Source organism: Leptodactylus fuscus, chromosome 5 (genome assembly GCF_031893055.1).
Source record: "Leptodactylus fuscus isolate aLepFus1 chromosome 5, aLepFus1.hap2, whole genome shotgun sequence".
NCBI classification, from domain to species: Eukaryota; Metazoa; Chordata; class Amphibia; order Anura; family Leptodactylidae; genus Leptodactylus; species Leptodactylus fuscus.
Window position 1 is genome coordinate 219613127 of NC_134269.1, and position 21427 is coordinate 219634553.

At 45.6% G+C, this 21427-nt stretch overlaps 1 protein-coding gene across 4 annotated transcripts in view; it reads left to right on the forward strand.

Moving 5' to 3' along the window:
• Nucleotides 1-20504, forward strand: part of IQSEC3 (IQ motif and Sec7 domain ArfGEF 3) — a 41675-nt gene extending 21171 nt beyond the window's left edge. The window contains exons 3-14 of one of the 4 annotated variants that reach the window (XM_075275446.1): nucleotides 8404-8620; nucleotides 11617-12611; nucleotides 13460-13621; nucleotides 14321-14443; nucleotides 14560-14726; nucleotides 14844-14983; nucleotides 15505-15630; nucleotides 15883-15982; nucleotides 16147-16308; nucleotides 16501-16593; nucleotides 17987-18030; nucleotides 19472-20504. In XM_075275446.1, the coding sequence (XP_075131547.1) occupies nucleotides 8404-8620; nucleotides 11617-12611; nucleotides 13460-13621; nucleotides 14321-14443; nucleotides 14560-14726; nucleotides 14844-14983; nucleotides 15505-15630; nucleotides 15883-15982; nucleotides 16147-16308; nucleotides 16501-16593; nucleotides 17987-18030; nucleotides 19472-19855 (2713 nt within the window). In that variant the 3' untranslated portion in view covers nucleotides 19856-20504. Of the gene's footprint in view, nucleotides 1-8403; nucleotides 8621-11616; nucleotides 12612-13459; nucleotides 13622-14320; nucleotides 14444-14559; nucleotides 14727-14843; nucleotides 14984-15504; nucleotides 15631-15882; nucleotides 15983-16146; nucleotides 16309-16500; nucleotides 16594-17967; nucleotides 18249-19471 lie in introns of those variants that run through there. The other 3 variants (XM_075275447.1, XM_075275450.1, XM_075275448.1) reach the window with 3 other exon arrangements.
• Nucleotides 20505-21427: the final 923 nt, after the last annotated feature.

A 21427-nucleotide genomic window follows, 5' to 3' on the forward strand; every position in this document is an offset into this window, starting at 1 on the left:
TATATTCTTGTACATAGGAGCAGTATTATAGTAGTTATATTCTTGTACATAGGAGCAGTATTATAGTAGTTATATTCTTGTACATAGGAGCAGTATTATAGTAGTTATATTCTTGTACATAGGAGTAGTATTATAGTAGTTATATTCTTGTACATAGGAGTAGTATTATAGTAGTTATATTCTTGTACATAGGAGTAGTATTATAGTAGTTATATTCTTGTACATAGGGGCAGTATTATAGTAGTTATATTGTTGTATATAGGGAGAGGATTATAGAAAGTTATATATATAGTGGTGTATAATGGTATGATAATATTTGTAGTAGAGGGCAGTATGATAGTAATTCTGAGAGGTATACATTCAGTGACTATATGTGCACTGGTCCACTTGACACCAGGAATTCCTCTTGTGGTGTTCGCGCTCGCACTTCCTCCTGTTGGCAGAGAATATAACAACTTTTGGGTCTTCTTAGGGACATTCATATTTAAAGGAGTTCTCCAAGGTGCGTCACATGAGCAAAACCAGTATCGGGCCCCGGAGTCTCTTAGTCTCCTCCCTCCTCTCCTGTACTATGGGGTCTGGCTGAATACATAATTATAATAGTGCCGCCCCCCTACATTGGAGAGGAGGAGGGGCAGAGAGACTCTGGGGCCGGTGCTGGTTCTGATCATGTGATTTGGGGTTTTAATTATCCTGGTGATTTGTGGTCACCTGGAGGGAGTGAGTGTATAGACTGTCCCTGGAGGACCCCTTTAATGGGGTATATTTGCCTGATTTTAATTTAATTTCTTTTAGTATTTCTTTTTAGCTATTTCAATCTATTTTCATGTCTTAGGTCTGTAGTGCAGGTGACGTTGGGCTTTGTCCCATTTCTTCAATAACGTTCTTCTCCTGGTCTCCATTCTTATTCTTTACTGAACCTGAATATACACAGACAGATCATTTTATAATGAAGTCTATGGAGAGGTGAGGGGAAGCAGGAGATGAGTAGAGGAGACAGAGATGGACATGAGACCAACTACAGCCTCTAGTGAGTCTTTTATCTCACAGCAGAAGTCAATGACATCTTACCTGATACTTCAGCTCTGCTGTCTCACTGTATTTGGGGTCTCTTATCACTCTGCTGTCTCTCTGCCCACTGGATCTGTGCTCCTCCACCCCTCCCCCTCTCCATAGACTTCTATTACCTGTACCATAAAGCTTAACAGACATGTTTTATGATGAGATTCACTGAAATGTTATTGTTTTAAAGTTTTGGTTCCCATTACCATCTCCCCCAATATCAGTTGTGTCTGGATTTGCTCTTTATCATGAAGGAAATAGTAATATTAAGTATTGATGACATCACTGGGACGTGATGATGCGATCTCTTTGTTCTCATGAATATTGGCTCCTCCCACTAAACGTCCGCCCCCTACTTTAAGCCAATACCGTACATGTCGGGCAGTGACAGACAAGATAACCTCAGGGGTCGGTGCGTTCCCTGCAGAATTTCTCAGGTTTTTGTTAAGACTCAGGTTGTAGTTCACCACGTACTGTCCGATCCTGCCGGGGGGGGGGGGGGGGGGAGGGTCTGGCTTTTTGTCACACGTAGATCTTAGTCATTCTATAATGTGCCAGCTGGTTTAATTTTTTTCTTTTGGTGCTGAAATCCAAATATCTTCCCCCTACTGTATATATAGACAGTATACTGTGCAAGTATAGATGCAAAGTATACGCGCTCTGCCTTAGAGTAGCCTACAATATATTCTATTGAAGAGAGGAGCCAGCATAGTGCTTCACTAGCTCCGCCTGCTGGCCAGAAGGAGTACTGAAGCTCTCACCGTGCATGCTCTGTCCGTTATTCTATATAGCGTACATTTCATTACCGCTGAGGCCATCCAGCTTAGAGTATAGTCGTGTCTGTGAAGCTTAGATTGTAGTAGAGTCCCGCCCACATAGTCCCGCCCACTTAGCGGGGCCCATTCATGGGTTAATTACACGAATATTAATCAGCTAGGTCAGGGTATGGACATTTTGCACCCAGTTTTTTAAATTACTTATTAAAAATCCTACTATCGTTTTATTGCCACAGCTCTTATGCAGAAATGTGATAACTCCACAAAATCTCGTTATATCGGGAAATTTCTGGAATTATTCAGATCTGTATATGACAATGAATCTGATAATCCCGCCCTAATCTCTGCATGCCACGAGATGGATTAGAATATTACCGCAATAACCCTCATAGCACATATCAGTCCGGCGTCATTGGTGGTGATGGGTAACGGTGAAAAGCCCACAACCCGATCCCAAGTATGAGCCGGTCTTGGTACTGACCCACGGGCGAGTATAGGACCGGCCTATTCTTGGGATCTATAGGGTTCCCGGGCCGGACCCTCCATCTCTACAGACCTATAGTGGGGGGGCCACTAACAAGAGCAACTCTCACTCTGGTGGATGTGGCCTATCCAGGGATCACATGGTCAGCCAGTCATGTAATACTCAATTTCCCCACTAGTGGCCACTGCAGGGAAAGTCTATCTCTTTGTAATATCACGTGATCGCCAGGCCTGCTTGAATCTTGATGGAACGTATATAGCAAGCTCTAAATAATCTAGTGGAATATATATGATCGGACATATATCCCATGATGCCTGCCGCGTGCACCCGCCTCGCCTGCCTGATGCTGTGAACTAATATCTATACTCATGTTATATCATTCTTATATAATCTTCAATAAATCTGCTTCTATATCTGCATGAAAACCGCATCGTGTCTCTGTGTGTGTCATATGTGTGGGATGTATGTGGATGTGCACTCACTGACAAAATATACCGCCCCCTATGGAAATGGCGGATTGACAAGAAACTTGTCTCTCTCAGAGGATTACAGGAGTCATCTGATCAGACACCGGATCTGGTCACAAGAGGGCGTAAATATACTTCCTCTGCTGTCCTATGGAAAGCTCTCAGAGGCTACTTTTGTGTAGTGTACCTCTTAGTCAAACTTCGTTGACTGCTCGACACGGCTCTACAGGCATTAAGAGGGAGCGTTTCATTTGACCGAGCGTGTCACTGTCCATATATACAGGAGAAGAGAAGTAGTACTGTGCACTGTCCATATATACAGGAGAAGAGAAGTAGTACTGTGCACTGTCCATATATACAGGAGAAGAGAAGTAGTACTGTGCACTGTCCATATATACAGGAGAAGAGAAGTAGTACTGTGCACTGTCCATATATACAGGAGAAGAGAAGTAGTACTGTGCACTGTCCATATATACAGGAGAAGAGAAGTAGTACTGTGCACTGTCCATATATACAGAAAGGAGAAGTAGTACTGTGCACTGTCCATATATACAGAAAGGAGAAGTAGTACTGTGCACTGTCCATATATACAGGACATGAGAAGTGGTACTGTGCACTGTCCATATATACAGGATAGAGAAGTGGTACTGTGCGCTTTCCAAATATACAGGAGAAGAGAAGTGGTACTGTGCACTGTCCATATATACAGGAGAAGAGAAGTAGTACTGTGCACTGTCCATATATACAGGACATGAGAAGTGGTACTGTGCACTGTCCATATATACAGGATAGAGAAGTGGTACTGTGCGCTTTCCAAATATACAGGATAGAGAAGTGGTACTGTGCGCTTTCCATATATACAGGACAAGAGAAGTAGTACTGTGCACTGTCCATATATACAGGAGAAGAGAAGTGGTACTGTGCACTATCCATATATACAGGAGAAGAGAAGTGGTACTGTGCACTGTCCATATATACAGGAGAAGAGAAGTAGTACTGTGCACTGTCCATATATACAGGAGAAGAGAAGTAGTACTGTGCACTTTCCGTATATACAGGAGAAGAGAAGTGGTACTGTGCACTGTCCATATATACAGGATAGAGAAGTAGTACTGTGCACTGTCCATATATACAGGAGAAGAGAAGTAGTACTGTGCACTGTCCATATATACAGGAGAAGAGAAGTAGTACTGTGCACTGTCCATATATACAGGAGAAGAGAAGTAGTACTGTGCACTGTCCATATATACAGGATAGAGAAGTAGTACTGTGCACTGTCCATATATACAGGAGAGGAGAAGTAGTACTGTGCACTGTCCATATATACAGGAGAAGAGAAGTAGTACTGTGCACTTTCCGTATATACAGGAGAAGAGAAGTGGTACTGTGCACTGTCCATATATACAGGATAGAGAAGTAGTACTGTGCACTGTCCATATATACAGGAGAAGAGAAGTAGTACTGTGCACTGTCCATATATACAGGAGAAGAGAAGTAGTACTGTGCACTGTCCATATATACAGGAGAAGAGAAGTAGTACTGTGCACTGTCCATATATACAGGAGAAGAGAAGTGGTACTGTGCACTGTCCATATATACAGGATAGAGAAGTAGTACTGTGCACTGTCCATATATACAGGAGAAGAGAAGTGGTACTGTGCACTATCCATATATACAGGAGAAGAGAAGTAGTACTGTGCACTGTCCATATATACAGGAGAAGAGAAGTAGTACTGTGCACTGTCCATATATACAGAATCTGCACAGCGGCTTCTCTCTCTCTCTGGCTCTGCACATATACATCTGTGTATAAATTGTGCATGACACAGCGTGGATGAGCCCGGCTCCTGACGTTGGATGACTCTTCCCTATTTCCCTTCTCTCATTTTCACTTTAGCATTTTTACCTTCCGCCTCATTGCCCCGTCAGCAAATCCATCGCATTCTGATCTGCCCCCGGGCACAAGAAAAGCAAGGACTTCAGAGTTACCGTTTAAATACCCCTCCTCTTTACCCGACCCCCTCAGCCTGGTATCCTGAGGCTCAGAGATGTAACACTAATGCAGTCTGCCAGCTGCTCTACTGTGTACAGGATGCCAAGCCGAGGTCTGCGCAGGACGAACTACAGTATACAGCAACCTATATATACATCAGTGCTAGAGAGAGTGCGGTGGGGTAGTGTTATATAGTTATATTCTTCTACATAGGAGTAGTATTATAGTAGTTATATTCTTGTACATAGGAGTAGTATTATAGTAGTTATATTCTTGTACATAGGAGCAGTATTATAGTAGTTATATTCTTGTACATAGGAGGCAGTATTATAGTAGTTATATTCTTGTACATAGGAGGTAGTATTATAGTAGTTATATTCTTGTACATAGGAGGTAGTATTATAGTAGTTATATTCTTGTACATAGGAGGTAGTATTATAGTAGTTATATTCTTGTACATAGGAGGTAGTATTATAGTAGTTATATTCTTGTACATAGGAGGTAGTATTATAGTAGATATATTCTTGTACATAGGGGGTAGTATTATAGTAGTTATATTCTTGTACATAGGAGTAGTATTATAGTAGTTATATTCTTGTACATAGGAGGTAGTATTATAGTAGTTATATTCTTGTACATAGGAGGTAGTATTATAGTAGTTATATTCTTGTACATAGGAGGTAGTATTATAGTAGATATATTCTTGTACATAGGAGGTAGTATTATAGTAGTTATATTCTTGTACATAGGAGTAGTATTATAGTAGTTATATTCTTGTACATAGGAGTAGTATTATAGTAGTTATATTCTTATACATAGGAGGTAGTATTATAGTAGTTATATTCTTATACATAGGAGGTAGTATTATAGTAGTTATATTCTTGTACATAGGAGTAGTATTATAGTAGATATATTCTTGTACATAGGAGTAGTATTATAGTAGTTATATTCTCGTCCATAGGAGTAGTATTATAGTAGTTATATTCTTGTACATAGTAGTATTATAGTAGATATATTCTTATACATAGGAGGTAGTATTATAGTAGTTATATTCTTGTATATAGGAGTAGTATTATAGTAGATATATTCTTATACATAGGAGGTAGTATTATAGTAGTTATATTCTTGTATATAGGAGTAGTATTATAGTAGTTATATTCTTGTACATAGTAGTATTATAGTAGATATATTCTTGTACATAGGAGCAGTATTATAGTAGTTATATTCTTGTACATAGGAGTAGTATTATAGTAGTTATAGTCTTATACATAGGAGGTAGTATTATAGTAGTTATATTCTTGTATATAGGAGTAGTATTATAGTAGTTATATTCTTGTACATAGGAGTAGTATTATAGTAGTTATATTCTTGTATATAGGAGTAGTATTATAGTAGATATATTCTTGTACATAGGAGTAGTATTATAGTAGTTATATTCTTGTATATAGGAGTAGTATTATAGTAGTTATATTCTTGTACATAGGAGGTAGTATCATAGTAGTTATATTCTTGTACATAGGAGTAGTATTATAGTAGTTATATTCTTGTACATAGGAGTAGTATTATAGTAGTTATATTCTTGTATATAGGAGTAGTATTATAGTAGATATATTCTTGTACATAGGAGTAGTATTATAGTAGTTATATTCTTGTACATAGGTGTAGTATTATAGTAGTTATATTCTTGTACGTAGGGGCAGTATTATAGTAGTTATATTCTTGTACATAGGAGTAGTATTATAGTAGTTATATTCTTGTACATAGGAGGTAGTATTATAGTAGTTATATTCTTGTACATAGGAGCAGTATTATAGTAGTTATATTCTTGTACATAGGAGTAGTATTATAGTAGTTATATTCTTGTACATAGGTGTAGTATTATAGTAGTTATATTCTTGTACGTAGGGGCAGTATTATAGTAGTTATATTCTTGTACATAGGAGTAGTATTATAGTAGATATATTCTTGTACATAGGAGGTAGTATTATAGTAGTTATATTCTTGTACATAGGAGGTAGTATTATAGTAGTTATATTCTTGTACATAGGAGCAGTATTATAGTAGTTATATTCTTGTACATAGGAGTAGTATTATAGTAGTTATATTCTTGTACATAGGTGTAGTATTATAGTAGTTATATTCTTGTACATAGGGGCAGTATTATAGTAGTTATATTCTTGTACATAGGAGTAGTATTATAGTAGTTATATTCTTGTACATAGGAGCAGTATTATAGTAGTTATATTCTTGTACATAGGTGTAGTATTATAGTAGTTATATTCTTGTACGTAGGGGCAGTATTATAGTAGTTATATTCTTGTACATAGGAGGTAGTATTATAGTAGTTATATTCTTGTACATAGGAGCAGTATTATAGTAGTTATATTCTTGTACATAGGAGGTAGTATTATAGTAGTTATATTCTTGTACATAGGAGGTAGTATTATAGGAGTTATATTCTTGTACATAGGGGCAGTATTATATCGGTTTTCATACTGCCCTCTATGTTTAGAGATGACATATACCTCCTGGTGACTCTCCTCTTGGTGCCCCCTCATTCTCCCCACTATATAGATGCCCTCTTTATATCCTCAGTGCTTCTGTACCCATTACACATCCTCTCCTAGTCTTTGGCGCTGCCCTACATATCTTTCCCCCTCCACGCCTCATCTCCTCTGGTGTTGACTGATACCGCAAGTAATTTCAGCTGAATGGATGTTCAGACCAGGAGGTTAATACTCTCAGCTCGGAGTATTAATGATGACACATTGCCCATCCTCCGCCGGGCATGATGCCACCCCAAGTCTCCTTGTGTGATTGTTCTGGCTGATTCACGTCCGACCCGTTTGACCTCCATGTGATGCTGAGGGCTACGAGCTGCTACCAGATCTCCCATTAACTTTATGGTCCGAGTCCACTCTTTTCAAAGTCCTGAATCCCCGTCAGCGCCTGCGCCCGCGTATTATGAGATTCCAGATGGCATTTATATTAATAGATATAAAATATTCAGGCTCGCCGCCCTGCACCGAGGGCACAGAACATATTTAATCAGCTTATCCAAGTCACTGGCTTTTCTAAAAATATTCAATCACCTTAACACTTCCACAGCCACAGGGTTAGAGATGGCGCCAGCGACGCCGACCGTGGCCACTATGGAGAACTGTCACAACGTTAGGGATTCTATTCAGTTTGCGCCTATCTATAGCTATTGCTGGGAAAGCTGGGTGACAACCATTAGAGCGGCCATTGCAACTCTCGAAAGTCGCCGTCACCCAGCTTTCCTAGACTCCTGAATGACAACTGTGTTCCATGCTATAATATCAGAGATGGGGTCTGAAGATTTGCCATTCAGGAATCTAGGAAAGCTGGGTCACTTTGATTTTACAGGTAGATCCATTTTTGGGAAAGGTGGGTGAAAGCCAATATGGCTTCTGCTTTACTACAGCCCTGAAGATCACTTTGCCTTATTCTATAGGAGTGCATGCTACATAACATAAACCATTCAGGATTTAAGGAAAGCTGGGTATCACCCCCTACTGGATTTGTAATTGCAGCCATATCAGTTTCCAATAAAATGATTAGTGACGTCATCTGTGAGGCTGATGCTGTTCCCTCTTACAGTGAGGACTCCGGTAAGAAGCTGCTCTGTACGGCCTGGGACGTGCGGGAAGGAGACGGCAGTGTCAAACCGCCTGGAGAGGAGGAGTCGCTGACTAAGGCCAGCCTGCACCATACAGGATCCCCGGTCCGAGTACAGCGAGGGAAGAGCGCCGCCACCTGCTCGCATGGGACAAACAACTCAGACTATGAGCTGTCCCTGGACCTCAAGAACAAGCAGGTGAGAGACCCCTCAAATGTCTGGACTGTCAGTTTAGGCTGGATCAGGGCATAAATACCGCCACACAGTGCTACATAATACTGCATAGCGTGCCTGCATAATAATGCTGTTCAGTCAACTCCTAAAGGTTACATAGCGCCAATAATACTGCATATAGTGCTCACATTATATTGCCATTTAGTACCGCCACAGTTGTATACAATGAACACATAATAGTGCCATACTGTGCTTATATAATACTGCCATTTAGTACATAGCCATGAAATGTACACAAAGTATCTCAAATTTTATCGTGGTGACCTATTAACCCCTAAGTACTATCATGGTGTCTATCATAATGCCATGTGTATGGTAGCGGTGTATGATAGACACCATGATAGTACTTAACCCCGTCAGTGAATTGATGATAGTACTTAAGGGTTAAAAATAAATAATACATTTTATTTCTATAGCGCCAACATATTCCACAGCGCTGTACAACTTGTAGGGTTCAAGTACAGTCACAAAGATCCATTACATAATGACCGTAACACTATTATACGGTGCCACAAGTGACCACAACACTAGCAGTGGCGACTAATACGACACAATACCCATGGCCACATAATACTGCCATACAGTAACCATATATATATTAGTGCTATATAGTGACCATGTAATACTCTTATGCAGTGCCCATATAATAGCGCCATATATTGACTTACTAGTACTTTATACAGTGTCTACATGATAGCGCCATACCATACACACATACCATCTACAACACGTGGTCTTGGAGACTTCCCTGAGATCAGACTGAATGTAATGATCCAGCAGAGTAGATAGCCTTCACCTGGGATGGGTTTGGTCTAACTTTGCCACCTGATTCATGAATTTAATTCCAGGACGGCAGTGAAGACTGAGCGTTACACATGCAGTGTGATCTATATGGTCAGAGGTGTCTCAGCAATGCCGGCCTATCATTCAGGTGCTCAGAGGGGTCTCCTTGGAGCGCTGCTCAGTCCTCGGCGCTTCCTTTGACCTTCTATTGCTTTTTCTTCTGGAATAAATGAGTAAACACACATGGCCCGGGGCGGCAGGACACGCTGCGCCTGGTTACTGACGTGGCCTTTCCGGGTTTTGCAGAGTTCCGGTTCTTGCCCTCGGTAATGAGATTTATTTTCATCCTAAACTTCTACCCAGTTCAGTTATAGCCAGAGCTGCTAACAAAGCAGAAAGCGCAAATCTCAGGGTCTGTAGTCACAACCAAATCTGCTGCGCTCACCCACTTTCTGTCGTACCAGTAAAGGCCACAAATGTTTCCCAAACTCATCGTAATGTTTACTACAACCAGTGTCCCCGCAGTATGGTGTGGAGGGTGTGACCGGCGTCCATGACCCTTCTCTGGGTGACCCCCAGTTTGAGGCGTATGTGGTGCACACAATGTACTCGGATACTTTAAGACCTCCATAACCCTGATGGCCACAATGTCCCTAGTGATAGCCATAATAACCCCACAAGAGTCACAACCAAAGTGTCCCTATGCCACAGGACCTCCATATTACTAACAGCAACGGTGCCCTCATGGAACTAATAGAGCGGTGACCCCATAGTACTGAATACCAAATGATTGCCAAAGTTCCTCCATAGCAGTGACGGCCATAGCGCCCCCTATAACACTGACAGCCACAGCGCCCCCTATAACACTGACAGCCACAGCGCCCCCTATAACACTGACGGCCATAGCCCCCCCTATAACACTCACGGCCATAGCCCCCCCTATAACACTGACGGCCATAGCGCCCCCTATAACATTGACAGCCATAGCGCCCCCTATAACACTGACGGCCATAGCGCCCCCTATAACACTGACGGCCATAGCCCCCCCTATAACACTGACGGCCATAGCCCCCCCTATAACACTGACGGCCATAGCCCCCCCTATAACACTGACAGCCATAGCGCCCCCTATAACACTGACGGCCATAGAGCCCCCTATAACACTGACAGCCATAGAGCCCCCTATAACACTGACGGCCATAGCCCCCCCTATAACACTGACAGCCATAGTGCCCCCTATAACACTGACGGCCATAGAGCCCCCTATAACACTGACAGCCATAGCGCCCCCTATAACACTGACGGCCATAGCCCCCCCTATAACACTGACGGCCATAGAGCCCCCTATAACACTGACAGCCATAGCGCCCCCTATAACACTGACGGCCATAGCCCCCCCTATAACACTGACAGCCATAGTGCCCCCTATAACACTGACGGCCATAGCGCCCCCTATAACACTGACAGCCACAGCACCCCCTATAACATTGACGGCCATAGCCCCCCCTATAACACTGACGGCCATAGCCCCCCCTATAACACTGACGGCCATAGCCCCCCCTATACCACTGACAGCCATAGCCCCCCCTATAACACTGACGGCCATAGCGCCCCCTATAACACTGACGGCCATAGCCCCCCCTATAACACTGACGGCCATAGCGCCCCCTATAACACTGACGGCCATAGTGCCCCCTATAACACTGACAGCCATAGCGCCCCCTATAACACTGACAGCCATAGCGCCCCCTATAACACTGACAGCCATAGCGCCCCCTATAACACTGACGGCCATAGCGCCCCCTATAACACTGACGGCCATAGCGCCCCCTATAACACTGACGGCCATAGTGCCCCCTATAACACTGACGGCCGTAGCGCCCCCTATAACATGGACAGCCATAGCGCCCCCTATAACACTGACGGCCATAGCGCCCCCTATAACACTGACAGCCATAGCGCCCCCTATAACACTGACGGCCATAGCGCCCCCTATAACACTGACAGCCATAGTGCCCCCTATAACACTGACGGCCATAGCGCCCCCTATAACACTGACGGCCATAGTGCCCCCTATAACACTGACGGCCATAGCGCCCCCTATAACACCTGATGACTCTTTTAGACCCTGACATTTGCTTCCATTAGTATTCTATAACAATTCTCTCTTCTTCCAGATTGAGATGCTGGAGCACAAATATGGGGGGCACTTAGTATCCCGCCGGGCAGCCTGCACCATCCAGACAGCATTTCGACAATACCAGCTGAGTAAGAACTTTGAAAAGATCCGAGACTCCTTGCTACAAAGTCGCCTCCCTCGACGCATTTCCTTGCGAAAGGTTCGCGTGCACAATCCCGAGAGTTTCCCTTCTGCTGAAAAGGCTCTTCTGGAAAGCTACAATTTAATGGGCATCCCTCTTGTGAGGTCGCCCTCTCTCCCGGCCACCATCAGTGGGGCGCTGACCGAGCTGGAAGACTCCTTCACCGAACAGGTCCAATCTCTTGCCAAATCTATTGATGATGCCCTCAGCACTTGGAGTCTGAAGACCATGTGTGCCTTCCCCGAGGCGGGCTCCTACCAGATCCGAGAGACCTTTATGCAGCAGAACCCAGAACTGGAGCCACCAAAACTAGAAGAAGGTGAAACCGAGGACGGCCAACTGGGGACTCTACCTAAGAGCAGCAGTACGTTAATGATGGCCTTCCGGGATGTCACTGTTCAAATAGACAATAATAATATTTCAGTCTCATCCTCCACTTCCCTTTCCATGTCCAACTGCTTGGCCGGGGCTCAGAACCCTAAAGCGGAGGAGGAGAGGGTTAGTGGAGAAGTCACGTTGGAGCCTCCTTCTCAAGAAACCTCCACTCATGAGACACACCTTGCCCAGAACTCCTTCCCCGAGGTCAATGGTGATGGGGTTGGCAAGGAGTTAGTTGGACCTGTTGCTACCGAAACTGAACCCACGGACCTCTCGGAACAGCTGAGCAGCAGCAGCACCTCCACCTCGGCCAAGTCTGTATCTGAGGTGTCTTCTAAGGAGGCCTTGCAAGCCATGATCCTCAGCCTTCCCCGGTACTACTGCGAGAACCCCGCCAGCTGCCGATCGCCAACGCTCTCCACGGACACCATGAGGAAGAGACTGTACCGCATCGGGCTCAACCTGTTCAATATGTGAGAAGGGGCAAAGGGTCACGGGGTCTCCATGTTATGGGAACTATTCCCCTAAAATAGGTTTCACCTCGGCGCCTCTGAAAATCTCTGTATGTGTAAAGGGCGTCGCTTTCACGGTATTCAGATTGTCATCGGAATTGGCGAAGATTTTAGATCAAAATCCGTGACACATCTGACACAGGCCAGAGCGACATGGGGGGGGGGGGGATTTTTTGGCGATTCCTGCTGGTGCGAGATGTTCCTCAATTATTAAGAGGCCCCCGGTCTCCTAAAAATTCTGGTATACGTTTTGGGTATAACTCGCCCCACTTTTTTGGGACAAGTTCTAGTGACTTTGACAGGTCGAGGCGTCCCTGCCGTCTCGGCCCATCAGTTTTACTATAACTCAGGCGAGAAAAGTGCAAACAAAATGGCGCATCTACGGTGAAGACAATATGGCGTGTACGAAATCCGACATCTACAGCCGTCTACATAGAATAGTAAATTCCACCACCGCGTTCCGATTGGTTGCTGTGGGCAGCAAAGTATTTGGGCCTTGTTTATTCTCACTAACAGGAAGCCTGTCGCTGTTGTCTGTAGCAACCAATCAGAGACCAGCTTTCATATTTCCAGAGCAGTTTCAGAAATGAAAGCCGAGCTCTGATTGGTTGCTACAGGCGACACAGACAGTCTGGATAAATGAGGCCCAGCTGTTTTGTAGTAACCAATCAGAGCCAGCTGATTTGTTAAACTGAAAATGAAAGCAGATCTGTAATTGGCTGCTATGGGCAATAGTAAAGGAGGCCTGGCGTGTTTCGTGCGCCCCTCTAGCAGTCCCCCTTCAGCTCTCTTCTTCTTGTTCTCCACAGTAATCCGGATAAAGGCATCCAGTTCCTGATCTCTCGAGGATTCATCCCGGACACCCCCATCGGGGTCGCTCATTTTCTGCTTCAGAGGAAAGGCCTGAGCCGGCAAATGATCGGCGAGTTCCTGGGGAACAGCAAGAAGCAATTCAACCGCGATGTGCTGGAGTGAGTGACCGAGATACGCACGGCGGTCACGGATAGATCAGATATGGCGCCCTCTCTTATCAATATGGCGTCATTACACCTCCCGTCGTGGATGCCACCCAGCTTTTCCAGACGCCTGAATGACAGATGTGCTTACGTATACAATAATCCATCACCTCCTGCTATGATACTAAGCCTATATACCATGCAGGAATCTAGGAAAGCTGGGTGACAACCAATATGGCTGCTCTGACGCGACTATTCAGGAGTGGGAGCGCCTAGCGCAGGTTTGGGGGCCGCTGCTATAGATAAACAAAGGCCATTATTGACCGCCCCTCCCCCCGCCGTACACAACAGAGTCTCCGCGCCTCACCTGAGTTCTGAAACTAGGTCATTCTGCTATTCAACACACATTACACGCTCGAAGCCCTCGCACGCCGCCGCTTTACCCAAATCACTTTAAAAAAAAATAATAATTGAGGGCAGTAAAACAAAGTGAAGATTTAAAGGCGGCATTAAAACAAAAAGCGCCGCGCTCCACGGTCCCTGATGGGACAAGCGACTTGTTATATTCCCTCCCTTACCTCCATATATTACTATGTCCCCATATCTGAGAGGCTTCTCTAATAGAATTCCAGAGCGGCAGTAATGGCTGACACTTGTAATGACTGACCTTTTCCTCGTGTCCCACCGGCTCACACGTCTCTATTTTTCTCGTAGCTGTGTCGTAGATGAAATGGATTTCTCCAACATGGAGCTGGATGAGGCTTTACGGAAGTTCCAGGCGCACATCCGCGTACAGGGCGAGGCGCAGAAGGTGGAGCGTTTGATTGAAGCCTTCAGGTGAGTCTGTAATGTGCAGACAGGACCTATTCAGTCACATGATCATCCTACAGGTCCTGCAGCTATAGACTATACTATTATATATGACATATTATGTTTGTGCCCCCTTGCTGCAGCCAGCGGTACTGTATGTGTAACCCGGACATCGTTCAGCAGTTCCACAACCCGGACACCATCTTCATCCTGGCGTTTGCCGTCATCCTCCTCAATACGGACATGTACAGTCCTAGCATCAAACCGGACCGTAAGATGATGCTAGAAGACTTCATCCGCAACCTCAGAGGTCAGAACCAGCTCAGCCTCCACGTCTCGACCCACGATCATCCCTCAGATCTGAGATGTTGTCCGTTTCTTGGGAATCTGGGTGACCACAAATATTAACCATGGGATTTCTCTTCAGGGGTGGACGACGGCGCTGACATTCCCCGGGAAATGGTGGTCGGCATCTATGAACGGATCCAACAGAAGGAGCTCAAATCTAACGAGGATCACGTGACCTACGTGACCAAGGTGGAGAAGTCCATTGTGGGCATGAAGAGCGTAAGTATGCAGAAACTATGTCTACAGTGACAGCCCACCAACGTACCAGAGGATCCTCCCGTGGCCTAGGCTCACAGATAATAATAGTCTAGGAGAAGGCACTTTGGTGTATTAGGGGTTGTTGGAGGGAGGACCCCAGAATTATTGTATCAGGTGGGCCCAAGAAACCTTAGTCCTACGCTGTATGTCTTAGAGTTGAGGTCATGTAGTGACCACTGAAACCATTAGATGGTGATTATAGAACGTTCCTTGACCTCTTTGCTGTGTCCACCATACATCAGAGGACCTCTCCAATCTGCACAGGCCTGGCATAGGTTCCTCTTGCTCAGGAACCACCAGGTGAGTGCACAGAAACCAAGAATGTCTGTAGGCCCTGATACTTGAGGTTGCCTCACAACACAACTTGGTGACCATCAACTCCTTGTGATGTAGTTACAGATACTGAAGCTCTTTCTTCTATACAATATACTGCCCAGGCTTCCCGGCCTGTGATTGGCTAAGTGCGACCCTTCTTATGGCAGGTGCTGTCGGTTCCTCACAGACGTCTTGTCTGCTGCAGCCGCCTCTTCGAAGTGACCGACGTGAATAAAGTGCAGAAACAAGCGGCACATCAGCGAGAGGTCTTCCTCTTTAATGACCTTCTGCTGGTGAGTACCAGACAATAGTAGGGGGGCAAATACTTAAAGGGATTGTCCAGGATTACAAAAACATGCCTGCTTTCTTCTTAAAACAGCACCACACCTGTCAATGGTTGTGTCTGGTATTGCATCTGGTATTGCAGCTCAATGCTGTTGAAGTGAATGGTGCTGAGTTGCAATACCACACACATCCTGTGGACAAGTGTGGTGCTGTTTTTGAAGTCTAATACAGTTTCTATATTTATTGGGTTTCTTACTCAGATCTTGAAGCTTTGCCCAAAAAAGAAGACTTCCTCGACCTACACCTTCTGCCGGGCGGTGCCGCTCTTGGGGATGCAGTTTCATCTGTTTGAGAATGAATGTGAGCAAAAACATAAAAGCATATCGAAGGCGTATGTTGCAATTCCAGATCAGACCATGTACACGGGTGGCGCTGTTATGCAGCATTTTTGTTCATGCAAATTTCCCTGACTTGATGATGTCATGCGTGGTCTCTTGATGATGTCATCCTGTCTCCGCCTCCAGATTATCCACACGGGATCACGCTGGTCAGCCCGCTCTCAGGCTCCGAGAAGAAGTTAGTTTTGCATTTTTGTGCACTTGGTGCGGAGGAGCTGCAGAAATTCCTGGAGGATCTGAAGGAATCGATTTGTGAAGTGACGGAGATGGAGCAGATCCGGATTGAATGTGAGTTGTGTAGAATTCCTCGGGTCCAGTCCTATAGATTTTTCTAGCATTGCTTCATTTGTTCCCTATAGATTATACACTGCATTGTATCAGTAGTGTAGTTCCTGCCACCCAGCTTTTCCAGGATCCTGGTTGGCAGGATCATTATGGGAGGTCACACAACGTTCCTAACCGGTCTCTTATATTTTGCAGGGGAGCTGGAGAAGCAGCACGGGGTGAGGACTGCCCCGAATAAGACAAACGGGTCTCAGTTGGACATTCAGTCCACGCAGGAGTCCCCCATTGGTGAGTGGCACATTCCTACAGTGTCACAGACTCGCTCCTCATGACCCCAAGCCTCCCCGTTCCAGTTCCGCTCCGGCCTGCAGCGCTCCCTGTCCATGTCTGTCTGTCTTGTCCTCACCCACCTTCTCTCACCCATTCTGTCTCATCCATTACCCTCACTCTGGTCACTTGATTTCTCATTTTACTTTACCTCCGTGACAGTATTAGGGGCCGGCCGCTGCCCCCTGTAAGGTGGGAAGTATACCCATACAGTGCAGAGGAATGGGCAGCTGTAATAGGGGACGGTGAGCATAGAGAGAACTGTGCAGCTGTATTAGGGGGCCGCGAACATAGAGAGGACTTTGCAGCTGTAATAGGAGGCTTTAATCATAGAGAGGACTTTGCAGCTGTAATAGGAGGCTGTGAGCATAAAGAGGACTGTGCAGCTGTGATAGAAGACTGTAATCATAGAGAGAACTATGCAGCTGTAATTTGAATCAGTGAGCATAGAGAGAACTGTGCAACTGTAATAGGAGGCAGTAATCATAGAAAGGACTGTGAGCATAGAGAGGACTGTGCAGCAGTGATAGGAGACTGTGAGCATAGTGAGGACTGTGCATCTGTAATAGGAGGCTGTGAGCATAGAGAGGACTATGCAGCTATGATAGGAGACTGTAATCATAGAGAGAACTGTGCAGCTGTAATTGGAGTCTGTGATCAAAGAGAGAACTGTGCATCTGTAATAGAAGGCAGTATTCATAGAGAGGACTGTGCAGCAATAGGAGACTGTGAGCATGGAGAGGACTGTGCAACTGTAATAGGACCAATGGAAGAACAAAAGGACGGCGCTCTCAGGTCCAAAGGAATTTATTCAAAAAGAAGATTGCACAACGCAAAAACAGTTGCCGCGTTTCGGGTCGGAACCCTTTATCAAGTGCGTAACTAGTTAAAAACAATAAATATAGTATATGTATAAAAAACATGAATATACAAAGACATAATTTAAACTGTAATAGGAGGCAGTAATCATAGAAAGGACTGTGATCATAGAGAGGACTGTGCAGCTATAACTGCATGGCTGCATAGTTCTCTCTATGGTTGGGCACAATGATTCAGGAACGCTGCCCGATTATTCAGGGAATAGCTCAGGGAGTTCACCTTCCCCACCAGGGGTTATGGGATGGCCCCACCCTTTTTACCCCCATGTATCTCTGTGTCATTGAGTCTGCCCTCCCTTCCAGTGCCGGACTCTGTCGGCCTCTTTCTGTCCTCTTCATTCTTTTATTACGTTCCGTCCTTCTTATGTTCCCCCATCCTCAACCTTCTCCCTTTTCTCTCCGTTTTGCTATCTCTCTCTCTCTCTTTCTGTGTCTCTTCCTCTCTCCTCCACCTAAGTTCACCTCATATTTTGAAGGTAAGCGCGAGTCACCTGAGAAGGACACCGACAGCGTGGTGGAGGTGAGTAGCGCTGTATTATGACCAGGCTGCGGCACTGACCAATCACAACACTCCATCCTGCGCTGCTCCACCATCCTTCAGCTCAGTGCAACAACCTCCATTTTAATTGGCTAATACTCTACCCATAGATACAACCTGGCAGTCACCCCATTAACCCCTCCCACAATGTACCCGACCCCCTATACGTGGACCTGTCGCCATCATACGAGGAGGGCAGCACAAAGTATGACAAGTAGAATAGACTTACCAAAATGCCTCGTGCCCCAAACATGTTACAGACGGGTTACAACATGCTGCTGTATTGCATACTAGGAGATGTATTGTATATATCAGGCATAGCTCCCGTTATCTCAGAGTTCTGACTGCAGCTCTGGATGTGACCGGAGTATAAGGGCAGAAATAAAGCTGCAGTTTTTTCAGTCTTTTTGCACATTTACATCCTCTCCTCTGTGCTGGCGCCAGGTCCCTGTATACAATCACTTTATCTTGCAGACCGCTAGAAGTTCTTCCTTTTCGGACCTCTTCCCTGGATAAAAGATGCAAAAAAATCTTTTGTTTGTGACCTAAATCTGATCCTAAAATAGTATAAATAAAGTTATATAAACGCGCAGACGCATCCTGTGCCCATATAAAGCTGTTACAGACTTCTTAAAGGGATTGTCCCTAGGACCCAGTATATTAATCCAGCCCTCCAGATAGATAGGTTAGGGTCACCTGAATCTAGCGCTCTTCTCCCCTTGTGAATCGGAGCCTGCGTTGCGGAGATATCGCCATTTTTGTCATATGCAAATGAGTTCTTTTAGGCAGCGAGGGCGCCGCCATTACTACGAAGAGCGGATATCATATCAGGAGAACGGCCATAGCTCGGCAACGGAGGCTCCGAATCACAAGGGGAGAACAGCACTAGATTCAGGTGACCCCAACCTATCTAGCTGTCTGGGTTTTGGTGACACTCCCTTTAAAGGAGATCTCCACTCGAAAACCAGAACTGGTCCCCCCCTCCCCCCATGGTGTCTGAATGAGCTCCCTCCCTGCCTATTGCATTCACTGTTACCGTATGGTTTCAGCCATGTAGCAACCTGTGGCTGTTCCCTCTTGGACACATATTTCACCACACCCCAAATATGTGTCAGGCTCCGCCCACTGGACGAGTGAAGATTTCCTTTAAGACACCCCGTGCAGGATGCGTGATGGGAAGGGCAGAACTGGCGGTCTGTAATGTAAATCTTGGCGCAGTTGAGATCACCCCCATTTTCTTTCCACCACAGTGACGTGTCTTTAAGACCCTGTAGCCTTTCCCTGGCATGTCACGCTCTATGGGGGGCCCCCCAAGTCAGAGTCTAGCTGGGTCTTAGCTTGTGGGGGGCACAGGGCAGCCAGGATTAGCACGTGGGAGATAGTCTTGTAACATTTAATGCTTCTTTGGCTGTTTCTAAACTAGGTGTCAATTCACAACAGGCTTCAGACGTCCCAGCACAGCGGCCCCCAGGGGCCAGAGAATGGAGCTCCGGGCAGCACGGCTCCTAATGGGCAGCGGGAGGCGCTGCAGGCCGCCCCCTCCGACCGGCTCCTGCAGTGTCAGCAGATTGTCAAGGTGATTGTGCTGGACACACCCGGTCGGGCACTGCCTGCCATCGACCAGACTGTCACCCGCTACCTGTCTGGGTCCTGCTCCTCTACTCCCCTGCGCAGCGTGGGAGGAAGCGTCCACCAGCCCCCTCTACCCCCGCCCCCTCCTCCTTATAACCACCCCCACCAGTACTGCCCCCCAGGGGTCCTCCTTAGAGAACGCAGGTATTCCAGTGGTTCCCGTAGTCTTGTGTAGTCACCGGGACACTCCGCCTGCCTTCCAGGACTGAGCCGCCTGCACACTTACCAAGTCTTGCACATGTTCTGGTTCCCGCCCACTTGACCCCGCCCGTGTTCATTGGCGCCCGTCCTTGCACACTCACCGCACCCTGCACATACTATTACAGGCTGTTCTTGCACACTCACTCATATTTATCTCATCTATTCTTGCCCTTGCACAATTATTGTGCCCATCGCCCGCCCACGCTTCCAAAAAAGTTGAGTTTGTGAATTTTTAGTAGGTTTGATCACTCTCTTATTGTGGAGGAACCTGTGTAATGATCAGCACACCCGAGACAATCCCCCCACCATCTGCCCCACCCCCTGACCCCAAACCGCCCACTTGCCTCACCGGGGATTCTCTTACCCATCGCACGCCTGGATTCTGTCGCCTTGCCCTGAAGAAGACTGGAGCTGTGACAATGGGATGGACTGTGAGAATGATGGGGCCACTCTGATCATCACTGGAGCTGCGTACCTCAAACGACGTCCTCAAAATCCTGTTTCCAGCTCTGCCGCCTGCGGAGGAGTCTCCTGCCATGTCTTACCATTCATCATGTGGTTGGTTTTGTTCTGCAGAACACTTATGACAACCAATATGGCTGTCATGGGGGTCACCCAACTTTTCCAGGGATATGTAACAAGATTTTCCATCTGTACGTTTCGGAAAGCAGGAGCCTTGGAGCTTTAATGGCAGCCATAATGATTGTCACCCAGCTTTCCCAGTGACAGATAAAATTAAGAAAAGGTTAAGTAGAATTTTTTGCAAATTTATAATATACCTTGTGCTTCAAGTCAGCTTACAAGATCTCTGCTTGCTGTCAGTGAGAGAATCCTCTGCCTATGGGTGAGAACATGAACGGGTCTATTCACTGACAGAGAGCAGAGATCCTAAAGCCTACGAAAACCTGCAGAACTTTTTGCAATATATTTCGTCAAAAACTCTGTTCTTGCTGATGAGCTCCAGTAAGAGCCGAACACTCTTGATGTAAGTGGAGGCTTCACATGATCACTGATGATTCGCAGTGTGAATATCTTCATACTGGGTCAACAACTCTGTTCTTGCTGATGAGCTCCAGTAAGAGCCGAAAACTCTTGATGTAAGTGGAGGCTTCACATGTTCACTGATGAGGCACAGTGTGAATAACTTCATACTGGGTCAAAAACTCAGTTCTTGCTGATGAGCTCCAGTAAGGACCGAACAGTCTTGACGTAAGTGGAGACTTCACATGATCGCTGATGAGGCGCAGTGTGAATAACTTCATACTGAGTCAACAACTCTGTTCTTGCTGATGAGCTCCAGTAAGAGCCGAACAGTCTTGACGTAAGTGGAGGCTTCACATGATCACTGATGAGGCGCAGTGTGAATAACTTCATACTGGGTCAAAAACTCTGTTCTTGTGCCATACGCACTTTCTATCTCTAGTTAGAGCCAAAAATGTTGTAAACCCCGACCCTACTGATGATCTCCAGTCTGGGCCAATGAGTCACTTCCATATTGAATTGAAGGCTGTGTAGGACTGATGAACTCCCACTAGGGCTGAACAGT